Source organism: Citrus sinensis, chromosome 3 (assembly GCF_022201045.2).
Source record: "Citrus sinensis cultivar Valencia sweet orange chromosome 3, DVS_A1.0, whole genome shotgun sequence".
Classification (NCBI taxonomy): Eukaryota; Viridiplantae; Streptophyta; class Magnoliopsida; order Sapindales; family Rutaceae; genus Citrus; species Citrus sinensis.
This window is the reverse complement of record NC_068558.1, coordinates 32,990,707-33,005,597: the sequence shown is the minus strand read 5'-3', so window position 1 is coordinate 33,005,597 and position 14,891 is coordinate 32,990,707. Positions and strand designations below refer to the sequence as shown.

General features: G+C 38.1%; 1 protein-coding gene and 1 pseudogene across 5 annotated transcripts; one reads left to right on the top strand and one right to left on the bottom strand.

Moving 5' to 3' along the window:
• Positions 1-2,984: 2,984 nt before the first annotated feature.
• LOC127900759 (uncharacterized) lies at positions 2,985-3,449 on the bottom strand (annotated as a pseudogene).
• Positions 3,450-5,628: 2,179 nt separating this feature from the next.
• Positions 5,629-14,028, top strand: LOC102611358 (putative disease resistance RPP13-like protein 1). 5 transcript variants are annotated; one of them, XM_025093373.2, is made up of 6 exons: positions 5,629-10,263; positions 11,193-11,368; positions 11,479-11,545; positions 11,631-11,816; positions 12,708-13,565; positions 13,668-14,028. In XM_025093373.2, exon 1 carries the CDS (start codon positions 6,003-6,005, stop codon positions 10,206-10,208), a length of 4,206 nt encoding a protein of 1,401 aa, XP_024949141.2. In that variant the 5' UTR covers positions 5,629-6,002; the 3' UTR covers positions 10,209-10,263; positions 11,193-11,368; positions 11,479-11,545; positions 11,631-11,816; positions 12,708-13,565; positions 13,668-14,028. The 5 variants fall into 5 exon arrangements, with proteins under 5 accessions (XP_024949141.2, XP_052293672.1, XP_052293673.1 ...); XM_052437712.1 differs by having other exon boundaries at positions 11,479-11,816; positions 12,708-12,894; positions 13,251-13,565; XM_052437713.1 differs by having other exon boundaries at positions 11,201-11,368; positions 11,479-11,816.
• The last annotated feature ends 863 nt before the right edge of the window (positions 14,029-14,891 follow it).

Genomic DNA, 14,891 nt, shown 5'->3' with positions numbered 1-14,891 from the left:
TATCTTCGCCTCAGAGTATTAGTTATTATAGAAAACTGAAGTAACTGACTTGATAGTCACGGAGTACCGTTATCCGCCACTTCACCGGGGTAACAAACTCAAGCTCACAAACAAAAAAACAAACTAAAACACGCAAAGAAAATTACAATCGTCCTCCTATTGAATTTATCTCAAGCTCCAACTGGATATTGTAGACACCTCCCTCAATGTCTCTGAGTTGGCTTTCTAAATCCTCAACATAGGATACTAACTATGGTGGTTGTAGAGCCCAAATATGATGTGTTTTACAAAATCGAATCTGCCTTTTGAGATGAGATTTTACATGTTGAAGTCGTCTAAGAATGTCCAAGAGGAGCTGTTTAGCTGAGGCACTCATGATTAACAATGATAAAAGAAAACATAATGGTTAAACAAACACACTTATTTAAAAATAATTTCAATTAACAAAAGAATAGTAAAAAGAAAAAATCAAATCAAATCAAATCACTGAAAAGAAAGAAAAATCTCAATTCAAATATGGTGGGTCACTCAAATTTATTTCGGTGTCCTCTCTATGTGGTTGGTACTCTAGATATGGCTTTAATACATCACACTTTTGTTGCGCTACTTTGATACTTCAATTATACTTCTTAGAACAAAAATCACAAAACCTAAAGGATTGGCATAAACCTAATTCTATTCATCCCTACAAAATCCTTCCCAAGCGATGTAGAATGTCACAAACATCTACACATTTTCGGTTGGGAATTGCTCTGATAGCATCTATCATGACCCAACCTAGACCTGGCAAGATATTGTCTGCTTTGGGCCTTAACAAGGCCCGCACGGTTTTGTTTCTGGGGTGTCCATACACCCTAAAATGCTTATTGCCAACTAAATTTTGAATCACCCCTTATAAATCCAACATCTCTCCCGTGCTTTGCTGATGTAGGATTTGCCAAGGATGTTACATATCTATCAAGACCCAACATAGACCTAGCAAGATATTATTCGCTTTGGGCCTTAATAAGGGCCCTACAGTTTTATTCTTCTGGTGCCAATACACCCCAAAACGTATCTTGCCAATTAAGGTGTGGATTACCTCTTATAAACCTAGTATTTTTCTTGTACTTTGCCGATGTAGGATTTGCCTAGAGTGTTATATATAGTCCCCTTAGGGACTCAACGAGCCTTAATAAGGCATGCACGGTTTTGTTCCTGGGGCGCCCATACACCCCAAAACGCGTCTTACCAATTAAGATGTGAAAAACTTGTTATAAATCCAGTATCTCTCCTGTGCGTTGCCGATGTGGGATTTGCATAGGGTGTTATATACACCCCCTTTAAGGACTCAGTATCTTCGCTGAAGTTTGCCCCACCATCGCTTAAGAGGACACACGGAGCCGCTTTGATACCATTTATCATGACCCAATCTAGACCTGACAAGATATTATCCGTTTTGGGCCTTAATATGATCCGCGCGGTTTTGTTCCTGGAAGGGTTACATCCAAATATCAAAGGGCGATTGATCATCCTTATGCTTAATAATGATGTTGATTTAGTGGATCAGCCAATTCTTACTAAGAAGGATATTCATGAAGCTAAAGCTACAAGGGATCAGAGGAATAAAAAGAATCAGCAAGGTGGACCTCAAAATGGAAGCTTTTATGAGGAGGGCACCTAGTGCCAGAAGCATGTTGGTGGAGGTAACAAATGCGATAACAAGGTTGTTCTTGATACCACCGCTCGGAAGAACTTTCCTACTTATCGTCATTGTGGAATGAGTCACCCTGGTGAATGCTATTGGAAAATTGGAGCTTGTTTTTCTTGTAGAAAAACTAGACACAAGAATATGGATTTCCCAAAGAGGCGTAGCGGGACTGCAAACACTTAGACTAATGAAGGGCAGAGGAAGAAATTGAAGGTGCAAGGGCATGTTTTTGTGCTAATAGAGAAAGATGCTGAGGTGTCCAATGATGTGGTGTCAAGTACCCTGTCTTTATTCTCTAGAGAAGCCAAAGTTCTTTTTGACCCCGGTGCTACATATTCATTTGTATCTTGTGTGTTTACTCGTTGTGCTGATGTGCCGATCACGCCACTAAATATTCATGTGTCAATGAGTACCCTTATGGGGGATTGCCAGTTGGTAGATTATATTTATAAGTCATGTGTGATTAGATTATGTGATAGGCAATTTCTTATGGACGTCCTACTCTTAGAGATGCACAATTATTATTTGATTTTGGGGATGGATTGGTTAGGACCTTACAATGTTTTAGTGAATTGTTTTGCTAAAGAAATTATTTTTCGCCTACCTGGTGAGGAAGAATTTCATTTTCATGGGAATCAAATGAGTCATAGAGGTTTAATTTCTATGGTTAAGGCAACAAAATGCTAAAAAATGGGGTGTAAAGGATTTTTAGCATATACAGTTGCCGACCATTCTGATGAGGCATGCCTTAAAGACATACATATTGTAATAGAGTTTGTTGATGTATTTCCTGAAGATCTTCCTAGACTACCGCAGGGTAGAGAGATTGAGTTTACTATAGAACTAGTTCTCGATATTGCACCTATTTTTAAGGCACCATATTGGATGGCACCTATTGAGTTGAAAGAACTGAAAGTCCAGTTGCAAGAGTTACTAGATAAGGGTTTCATTTGTCCTAATGTCTCACCTTGGAGTGCTCCCGTGCTTTGTCGATGTGAGATTTGCTTAGGGTGTTACATACACCCCCTTTAAGGACTCAGCGTCCTCACTGAGGTTTGCCCCACTATCGCTCGCCCCACCATCGCTCAAGAGGACACGTAGAGTTGTTCTGATATCATATGTCATGACCCAACCCAGACCTGATAAGATATTGTCTACTTTGTGACTTAATAAGGTCCGCACGTTTTTGTTTCTGGGGCGCCTGTACACCTCAAAACGTGTCTTGCTAATTAAAGTGTGAATCACCCCTTATAAACTTAGCACCTCTCCCATGCTTTGCTGATGTGGGATTCACTTAGGGTGTTACAACTTTAATCCTTATACTGTTAGCAGTCCCAATAATGGGCTAATTACAAATGCTCTCCAAGGGCATGTACTGACAGTGCGGATCAGACTGCTTCACTTTGGATATCTCATAAACCTGTTTCAACGTCGCCGTAAACGTCATCACATGCCCGGGCCGGCTGCTGCTTGACGCAACGCCCATTGCCTGTTTGAGGTACCAAGTAACCGATGGAGACTTAAAGGTGAACTCAAACATATGGTCTTTGAAAGTCATTATCGTGACGGACATTGAGGTACCTAGCTTGAACTTCTGCGTGCGTGCATTGGAGTCCTTGTAGAAAGCCATTATATTGAGACGCTAAAAACCTAAAAGTGCATTCACTGTTCCTTCTCCCCTTACACCGCCGACTGCTACTGTTATCTGGATCGTGGCTGCCACCGGCCACCAATTCAGAATCTCTTTCAATGTTGCCATGTGGGGGTTGATGACTCTTGATATTGAGGGTTTTATTATTGTTATGTGCACACACAACTATGCTAAAGTCACTAATACTTTTATTTATATAACAATTTAAAAAATAAAATTTTCTTTTAATCCTATTAATTATTTAGGTACTTTTAAAAAACAAAAATATTTAGTATGGCAGTTTATGAGAGAAAGTAAGTAGGGGATGAAAAATTGATAAGAAATAAATTTTCAAGTTACTTAAATATGGTTGCATGTATGTTGTTACATGAATATGACGAACATGTTACATATATGATTTTACATATTCAAGGCACTTGTTGACGCATAATTTTTTCCCACCTGCGGTCAAACCAAGTGCAACAAACAAAGAAAAGGTGAAATGGTGCCCAAAATGGTGGTTTCCGGCGTGCCCATGCCAATGCTTAAGTCAATATAGTTCTCTTTGGAGTTGAATCTAAGTTGTTTCAATTCAGTAGAGTGTCCATACCTTCTTTGGCAATTTTTCCTTAAAAATACCTTTATAGAGAAGAAAATACAGCATGCTTCTCAGAGTGGGTGTTGTTACCCTATTTTTGAGGGTGTTGTGGGTGTAGTGGCCTTTGTAGCCAACTTCCTTACCCACTTTTGCAATGCTTATGTGATTCTTCCTTAATGATAAGTGTTATCCCAAAATTCCATCCTTCTTGGCATGATGGGTGTTGATTCTTTCAAAATTTAGACCGAGGTCTCCTTATTTCCCATCTTGAAGGTTCGAGACTTCCCTGACAACACAATCCTTTCCTTTGAGGGATTTGATTTCCTCTTTTGGAGACTTTAGCGCCGCGGCCCGGCCGCCCCCCACCCCCCCGCCCCCCACCCCCCCCCCCCAACGGGGTATCATTGATTCCCATATCAATAGCACTCATTTTTTATATCAATTGCAAGTATACAAATTCAGCATAAGTTACGATAAAAATTAAATTTAATAATAAGAATTTTGTTAGGGAAAAGAAAATAGTCAAGTGAAAGGTATTCTAAACTTTGTGTTTCAGGATTTAAAAATGTTCTTGGTAGCTCTTTTAAAATAATAATTAAATAATGAAATCGAAGAGAAAATAATGAAGAGGAAAGTAGAGGGTAAACAATAGTAAAAAAAATAATGAAAAGATTGTCTTGTTTTTTTATCTTTCCTTCACAAACAATTAAAAAGGACGAGATTTATTCTCATGATTCACTCACAAAATAGATTTAGATTCGGTGTTGAATTGGCTTTTTTGTTAATATTTTAAATATATATAATTAGTAATTATTGAATAAAAGTATAAAATTAATTATATCTTAAATGTATATTGCTATACATGTATATATGCAGAAGATTATAAAGAGTTGAATTAATATCACTCAATACTGAATCTAAATTCTCATAAGACGTGGTACCAACCATGTTAATTTTTGTTTTTATTTTTTTCAATACCACAAAACAGCCTATATCAACAATTTTGATTGCTAGACTAATTTGAGTGTTAGTGTCGTTTACCACAATGCACAAATGTCACAATAAATTTAAAAACTCAAAGCAGCTTAATATAAAAACGAAGAATATTGATTCCAATTGTTCTAAAAATGAAATAAATAACACCTACGTGGAATATTTGAAGACTATTGAACATGGGTATAGAATAGAGTGCTAGGAAATGCGGACAACATTGGCATGCGAATAAAGCTAAGAGAGCTCATCTAGGAGCTTTTGTTGTTGTCGAGTTCTCAGGACCGCCAGCTTTCTTATCAACAAAACCTGTAGCCTGTAGGGCCATTGGAATTTACTTTTATGAAGAGTTACATTTACAGCCGCTGTATTGTAATGTGGGAATGTTAAGGGTTTTGGTTAATGACATTGGATTCAAAATCCGTTATTTTGAAATTAAGAAATTACTAATTAACATTTTAGTACAGTTTGATAATAGCTTTATTACAGGCTTACAGCTTAGTTCGCATGTTAACTTTGTTTCCTAGCCTTTAGTTACCAATACCATTTAATATTGTACAGATGTGCTATGATACATAAATTTTAAGCGTAAAATGAAAGTTTATAGCATTTAATAAAATATGATTTTTTAAAACTAATAATTTAAAGAAACAAGGAAAATAAATGTTTTTCACCAAATAAAATTGTTTATAGTAGGCCAAATACAGAGAGAGTCAGGTGCGTTTGTAAAATTGCTTGTATTAATTCTCAAAGATGCAACCCTTGAATTTCTAAATTTACATTTATCAATGGAAGCTCATGCAGAGATATTTAATCCTTTGGAGCACTATCATTGAAGGTTGTTTGGTGGAGTCCACACGGCTTGAAAAGAAACCAGAACTTTGCAAGTGTTACTCCATTATGAATTATTGGAGGCCAGCAACTGGAGGAATCCACGTTCGCTATTTTCAACCTAATCAATCTATCCACTTTTCTTGAAGAGTTGTTTCCATTTTGTCATGTCAGTTTAAAAAACCCTGTTTCTCGTCTGTTTCTCACTAAATCCCGTTCGGGCCCTTTCTCGCCGGCAAACGAACGAACAAACAAACAAAACCATGGCAGAGCTCTTACTTTCTGCTTTCCTTGATGTGCTGTTTAACAGATTGGCTTCTCGTGATTTGTTCAACTTTATCTGTCAAATTCAAGGCGGGGTATCTTCAGAGCTCAAGAACTGGGAAAGAAAGTTGAAGATGATTCAGGCCGTGCTGAGCGACGCAGAGGAAAAGCAGCTGACGGATGAGTCTGTGAAGATGTGGCTGGACGATCTCCAAGACTTGGCTTATGATGCCGAGGACATTCTTGATGAGTTTGCTACTCAAGCTTTGGAGCGGAAGTTGATGGTGGAAGATCCCGATCAGCCTGGTTATAGCACTGGTAGTAAAGTTCGGAAAATGGTCCCTGCAGCTTGTTTCAGTTGTTTCAGTCCAATTAGCGCTATTAAGTTCAATTCCAGTATGCGGACCAAGATTAAAGATATCACAAGCCGCTTGGAAGATCTGTGTAAACAAAGAATTGAACTTGGATTGCAATTGACTCCTGGAGCTGGAGGGACTTCATCAGCTACTGCTGCACACAGAAGACGAACCAGTTCAAGTGTTCCGACAGAACGTGCTGTGTACGGAAGAGATGATGATAAAGCTAAAATACTTGAAATGGTGTTGAGCGATGAGCCTGCTGTTGCCAACTCTCGTGTAATCCCCATTGTCGGCATGGCTGGGGTTGGGAAAACAACCCTTGCTCGGGAGGTTTACAATGACAGGGCCGTTGAAGATTTCAAGTTCGACATAAAAGCTTGGGTCTGTGTCTCCGACGACTTTGATGTGCTGGGCATTTCAAGGGCACTTCTGGAGTCAATCACCTGCAGGCCTTGTGATCTCAAGGCTTTAAATGACGTGCAGATTGAATTGAAAAATGCAGTGAATGGGAAAAAATTCTTGCTAGTCCTGGATGATGTTTGGAACGAGAATTACAACTCGTGGGCAACCTTGAAAGCTCCTTTCATCGCCGGTGCGCCCAATAGTAAGATAATAGTCACCACACGCAATTCACATGTTGCATCAACAATGGGACCCATTCAACACTATAATCTAAACGCCCTATCAAATGAAGATTGCTGGTCAGTATTCATAATGCACGCATTTGATGATAGGGATATTAATGCACATCAAATTTCGGAATTATTTCGTAACAAAGTTGTTGAAAAATGCGGAGGGTTGCCTCTAGCAGCAGCGACTCTTGGTGGCCTTTTACGTTCCAGGAGACAAGATGCATGGGATGAATTATTGAACAGCAATATATTGGCTAACTTACCTCAACAAAGCGACGTTCACCCTGTGTTAAGACTGAGTTATCATTATCTTCCTTCTTACTTGAAGAGATGCTTCGCTTATTGTGCAATTTTTCCCAAAGATTATGAATTCACGGAGGGGGAACTGGTTTTCTTGTGGATGGCTGAAGGTATTATTCAACAATCAAGTAAGGGTAAGGAGTTGGAAGACTGGGGCAGTGAATGTTTTCATGATCTAGTGTCAAGGTCGATTTTTCAACCATCAAGTAGTGACAATTCTAAATTTGTGCTGCATGACCTTGTCCATGATCTTGCTCAACTTGTTTCGGGAGAAATCATTTTCAAGTTAGAGGAGGCCAATAAGCCATCAAGAAGATTCGAACGAGTTCGCCATTATTCATACTCCCAGGGTTGGTGTGATGGTAAAAATAAGTTTGAGCTCCTATATGAAGTGCAACATCTAAGAACATTTTTACCTTTAAACAGAAGATTTTATGTAGGCCCTAGTTACATAACTGCCGCAGTTCTGTATGATTTGTTGCCAAAGTTCAAAAAGTTGAGGGTGTTATCTTTAGAACAATACTATGTCACTGAGTTACCTCATTCATTTGCAGATTTGAGACTTTTAAGGTGCCTCAACCTTGCTGGCACTTGTATCAAAAGCTTGCACGAGTCAACAAGCTCACTGTTGAACTTGGAAGTTTTGATATTAAAAGATTGTTCTCGTCTGATCAAGTTGCCAACCAAAATGAGAAAATTGATTAAGTTACGTCATCTTGACATACGAGGTGCAAAATTACTTAAAGAGATGCCTTGGGGAATGAAGGAGTTGAAGAATCTCAAGACATTGTCTAATTTTATTGTGGGCAAGGGTGGCTCTGTATCTGGTTTGAAAGATCTGAAGAATTTAAAGTTTCTTCATGGAGAACTTTGTATCTCAGGATTAGAGAATGTCAATGATTCACAGGATGCAAAAGAAGCCATGTTATGTGAGAAGCAGAATCTAAAAGCATTGTCGTTAGAATGGGGGTCTCAATTTGACATCTCAAGAGATGAAGCGGTAGAAGAAAATGTGCTTGACATGCTGCAACCTCAAAAAGGTTTAAAAGAGCTGACAATCAGGTATTATGGTGGTGTAAGGTTTCCATCCTGGGTCGCCAATCCATCATTCTCCACGATGGAGGCCCTTATATTAAAAAATTGTGAAAATTGCACATCCTTGCCGACCCTCGGGTTGTTGAGTTCACTTAAACACCTTGTTGTTGAAGGGTTGAAGAAATTGAAAAGCATTGGTGTTGAGTTTTACGGAGAGGGTTGCTCAAATCCTTTTCAAGCACTCGTCACTCTTTACTTTGAGGATTTGCCGGAATGGGAGAATTGGGATACCAAATTCGATGAAAATGGTCTCGTTGCAGAATTCTGTAGCCTCTGTGAGCTTTCCATTGTAAAATGTCCCAAATTCTGTGGAAAATTGCCGGAGCATCTGCCTTTGCTGGAGAAACTTGTTATTAGTAAATGTGGGGAGTTGGTAGTTTCATTCTCAAGTTTTCCGAAGCTCTGCAAATCAGAAATTGATGGGTGCAAAGGACTTGTGTGCAACATGTCTCCAATTGATACTAAGTCCGTTGAGTGTATGACTATTTCAAATAGTTCATTCCAAATATATGGATGCAAAGGGATGATATATAATGATTGTCGAGCTGCTAACTCTGTGACTATTTCAAATCTTCTGGAGTTTGGAAAATTTTTAAAGCAAGGATTTCAGCAAGTAGAGGCTTTGTGGATCCGCGATTCTGACCAGATCGAGTCACGGCTTCGAACGGAGAAGCCAGGACAAGGGCTACATGTTATTACCCGGCCTGAAGAGGTATCAATTCAAGAAAGTGTCGTAAGGCTTGCTTCATTTCCAGAGTTCAACTTTTTTCTCAATAATCTGCGGTCTCTTAGAATTGAAAAGGCCAAGACTAAAAAATCCTTGCCTGAGGAAATTATAGGCAACAATTCACAGCTGGAAAGCTTGTATATTAGCAATTGTGATTCTCTGACATTCATTGCAAGACGGAAGTTGTCTTCATCTCTTGAAAGCCTTGAGATATGGGATTGTAAGAACTTGCAGCATTTGGTTGATGGTGAAGAGGATGATCCTTCTTCTTCTTCTTCATCTGGGACGCTGAAACGCCTGAGCATAATTCGTTGCCCAGAGCTGACCAGTTTGCCATCAGGAATCCAGTTACTTGAGGCGCTTGAATATTTCGAGATATGTAGTTGTCCAAAGCTAGAGTCAATGCCCGATAGCCTATACAATCTCAACTGGTTACAGCATGTTAAGATATATAATTGTGCAAGTCTTGTTTCCTTGGGAGAAAGAGGGCTTCCCGAAAGCATTTCAAGCGTAGAAATTTGCAGATGTGAGAAGATTGAAGCCCTGCCCAGTGACATGCACAAACTAAACTCTCTTCGACGTCTGTCCATAAGGGACTGTCCAAGTATTGTGTCGTTTCCAGAAGGTGGTTTTCCCACCGGTCTAACATCACTTTCTATTGGTGGAGATGTGAAAGTGTTGTATAAGGCACTCATCCAGTGGGGGTTGCAGAGGCTTACCTCTCTTAGACGCCTCTCGATTGATGAAGATTGTCATGAAGCAGAGTGTTTTCCAGACGAGGAGATAGGAATGATGTTGCCCACTTCTCTAACTCATTTGGAGTTTTCTGGATTGTCAGAACTGAGATATCTATCTTCAATGGCTTTTCAAAGTCTCACCTCTCTTGAAATTTTGAATATCTGGAAATGCCCAAATCTGACATCATTTCCAGAAGTGGGCCTTCCATCCTCACTTTTGATATTAATGATTAATGATTGTCCAAAGCTGAAGAAAGAGTGCAAAAGGGGTAAAGGAAAGCAATGGTCCAAGATTGCCAGCATCCCATACGTGCTGATAGACTGGAAATTCATATACGATCCAGATTCGGAGTAGATCATATTAAATTATTACATCATTCTATCTCTCATCATCCTCCATAACAAACAAGGTCAGTTGATTTCTATTATCCACTTAATCCTCTGCCCTAAGTTAAATTCAATTTTCAGAACCCTGCTAGTTGACTGTTTAAAAATGGGAATTGCGTTGGAGTAGAAATGAGTTTGGTAATCAAAGTAAGTAGAAAAAGTTTTGGTAATCAAATTAACTCTTTTAGCTTAATCAAATTAATATATACATATATGCTGTTGTTATGGATATACACTACTCTACATTCTATGATTTCTTATGCTTCTGCCTTTTTTCGTTTTTAGACAGATGATTCTATTTTGTGAGCTTAATCCCCTCTTATATATCTGTATGCTTTGTTGGTAATTAGTAGTTTAGTACTTCTTGTATTGATTTAATACAGCTTCTTGTATTGATTTAATACAGTTGGTTCTAATTCCGGAACTTGTATGATTCATTATAAACTAAATTGATTTTTATACTCTTTTGGTGAGTGATAATAATAAAAAAATAATAATAAGAATAAATAAATAAATTTGTAAATCAGCCAAATTTTATTCCTTGCTAGTTTTTAATATATATACTTTTTTTTATAAAAAAAATGTTGTTACGATCAAAGACGTATGTACATTTTGTATCACATTGGTTTTGTCAGTAACTTTCGTAGATGCAAGATGAAGTTTCAAATGAGAATTGAAGAGTAGAAACCCACTGCATAAAAATGATTTATTAATTTTATTCCACTTGCATGAATTTCGTTGGATGCTTCCCGATAGTTAATTGAGGTAACAATTGAATATTTAAATGATTCATTTCATCAAATTTTTTTATACAGTTTTCACTTTTCATCTCTGACCTTGAAGTACTTGACTACTTGAAAAGTCGACAGTTTATTCTGAGTACTTGAATAATTAAACATTTTTTATTCTGAGATTTAGCATTTTCACATTTAACTTTTTTTTTTTTCCTTAGTAATGCAGAGGTAAATGGAAGCCCAAGAATACCAAGATGGCAACAAATTTGAAGCAACATTTAAGAGGAAAACCAAATTTGATGGAAGCTGGTGGAGAGAACAGAGAGAAGAATAAGGGGAGCTCTGACAGTATCGAAGCCATGCAATGCGATAGGCGTTTGAGGATCATTTGGAGGTGCACTTGCTCCGAAGCCTTCATTTTTCACCACACAAATTGAGTACTTGCAATTGATGTGTTATGCCTGCAATTGCTGTAAAGGCACTCACCCAGTGGGGCTTGCACAGGTATACCTCTCTTCAAAGCCTCTCGATTAGTGGATGTCATGAAGCAGAGTGTTTTCCAGACGAGAAGGTAATGATACTGCCCACCACTCTAACTCATCTGTCGCTTGAGAGATTGCCGAAATTGAAAACCTCACCTCTCTTGAATATTTGAGGATCGAGGATTGCCCAAATCTCACATCCTTTCCGGAGGTGGGCCTTCCATCTTCACTTTTGCAATTAATCATCTCCAAATGTCCAAAGCTGAAAACTGAATGCAAAAGGGATAAAGGAAAAGAGTGGCCCAAGATTGCCAACATCCGTCGCGTCGAGACATACGGTTCGGATTCTGTGGAAGAAAGGTCAGTTGATTAATTGAATAAGCTATTCAATTTCTGCTTTTCGTTGAATCTAAAACGCAAACATGCAAGTATGAGGATAGCTATTTGTTTCATTACTAGAATAGCTGACGCTATCACTTTGATGACACACAACCAGTGGTACTTTAAGTACCATAGAGGAATAGTTGGTTCTAATTCCAGTTTTTTATTATTTATTAATTTTACTTTCAACTCATTAATTTTTTCACTCTTATGGGTGAAGGGTAATGTCAAACAGAAATTTCAAAACTTAGCCAAATTTTAATTGTAGCTTTGAAATAGATTGAGCCAAAAGGAATTGTTTTTTAATTAGGCAGAAAAGGAATGGCAGTACCTAGAGGTGGCAAAAATACCAGCCCGGTCCGGACCCGGACCGTACCCGGGCGTTGCGGGCCGGGTATTACCCGGCCCGGGTATGAAGCCGGGTCGGTCTTGGGCATCACTTGATAAACCCGGAACCCGGATTTTATTAAAAAAAATTATAAAATATATATTATTTTAAATATTTTATATTTATTTAACTTATTTATTATACATATATAAAGTTTTAAACACTTAAAATTTATATTTTCATGTCAAATTTTATTGAAATAAATTTAAAACTTATAAAATTACCAAAAAATAAAAAATATATACACATAAAATATTAAAAAATATAAAATCCGGGTACCCGGATTAAAACCCGGCCCGGACCCGGACCCGGACCGGTTGCATCCGGGCAGGGTCCGGTCATGGCAATACCCGGACCCGGCCCGGGGTTTTGCCATCTCTAGCAGTACCTAGCCTATGCCTTAGTGTAGGGATCTGCAAAGCTGAAACTACTAGTGTTCTATTCGAGCTGGAGAAACTCAATAATTGTGCTTCTGGCTGCAGATAAATCTGGCAAAACCAATGCCTCAAATGATACAAAGTGATTGATATTGATGCTTGATGCTTGATGTTGCCTTCCAACAGCTAGTGCAAGAGAAAAGATAAAGGCCGATCGAAAAGAGCCCGATCCTGCAGGAATTGAATGGCAAGATTTTTTCACAGAAACGTAGAGAACAATAGACTTGATGAGGTAAAAATTTCATAATCCTCACCTGCCACCCTGCTACTGCTAACAAATAGTCAATGCATACATGTAAAGCCTTTTTAAGAAGTTTATAGGTTGTGAATTGCAGTATCCAACTCTTATAATTTGTACATGATTTCCCTTTTGTTTTTTTCTTGCTTGCCTTGCTTTCCTTTGTTTTTATTTATGAATTAAGAACACCAACATTAGCCAGAAGCATCTAAGAGTTAACAAAACTAGACAAACAGGGAGATGCAATTGCTCCCAAGCCTTCATTCTTCACCACACAAATCCTGTGAGTACGTGCAATTAATGTTGATGCAAAACATTAACTTACTGTGAAGATGGCAATTTTTGTGCAGGGTATTGGTTTGTTGATGTAAAGCTTTAAACAGATTAGACTGACCCAGCAGGCTTACTGGATGTTGTATCAATTCAAAATCCAATGAGAACTTTGCTTCCGCTACGGCAACAAGAGCCGGTTTGCATTAATTCGATCAGCTGAAATGACAAGGCAAATCACACCATCAAGCAGGATTTAGAGAATACTCAGATCAATCATCCATTTCATCAACTGTGAATGTCATGATGGTGGCTAGAGGAGGAAACAGAGGATGTGTTGTAATGAATTAAGAACAAGAGATTCAATTATCTATAGCCCTTTTGAACTTCTGCTGGTGAGTGGTAATTAAAGAAATTGGTTAGCTTACTCTATGTTTCAATCTATTCTTTACATATAAATTTGACACTAAATTTGCCTAATCTGTGTTTTCTTTCAGATGATCAATCAATTTGCTTTTGAAATGGACTTAAAATAGACTGGCACATGAGGCATATCAAGTTCGCTTTTGGTCCTTGTGATAAGATGTGTAATTTTCTGTTAGCATATCTGAGCAGGAATGAACAGAGCACCGTTAGCTGCGTAAACATCAGAGTAGAGGATTCAAGCTCTTGCTGACGTGTCAAGGTTGTTATACACGTGTCAAGGTTGTCATCAGTAACAAACTTTGTACATGTTGTAAATAGATTCCAGTAGCTTCATTAATTCAGTTAGAAAGATTCCTTTGAGCTATTATATAAACCGTTTGTTGTAATCATTTTACTCATGATGATTAATAAATCAAGTTCATGATCCTAGTATCTTCTCTGTTATTTTCTATCACTTTCTTATCTGCCAAACACTTCAACACTATTTCAAACATGAAAATTAATGGCGATGGTGGTAAGTTGTGTACTTGTACTTTCTTCCAACGCAATTGCCTTCTTTCGAGTAGCATTTCAAGTTAGTTTATCTCTGTTTGGTCCAGGATTATTTCCAGAAATTGAGTGATGAAATCAAATTGACACTGTCTTGGATTGAAAGAGAATATCTGTGACCAAAGATGGCTTAAGTTTAAAGAAACATCAGAACAGGCACATTGATGCTAGCTTTATTGATGCTATTTGACTTCCAGACGCATATACACATGTACATGCGCGCACAAACATTTGTGCGAAGAAAATATTTGGGAAAACTTTAAAAAATAACATATTCTCTAATAGACTTGAGTAGTCATATTTGACCCACTTAATTTATGTCATTTATCCCTACTTCTACGTTAACAATATTTATTTCCTAATCGCCCTTAACATCAATATTTGCCATAACAGAGCTATAACAGAGAGTGGCTTCTCTATTCTCCTCGATTATGGAATCATCATCACTCTTGAGAAACTTGCAACTGTGATCAAGGTTGCAATTTGCAAATTTGGACATTGACTCTTCCTATCTGAGTTTGTTCTCCAAGCTATTTGATTCTGAATGTCAGATTTGGTGGTGCGACGGTAGCAATAGCTACTCTTGCTGCTGCTGCTGCTGCTGCTGCTCTGCTGCTACAATCGAAGATCAGAAATTGATTGTTATTGCTACTGCAGCTCCGGTATTTTGAATTCCCAGTTTTTATTTCCAAGCAAGTTAAGTAGATAATGGTGATTTTCGTTAGCAGACTTAATTAAATGAGTTC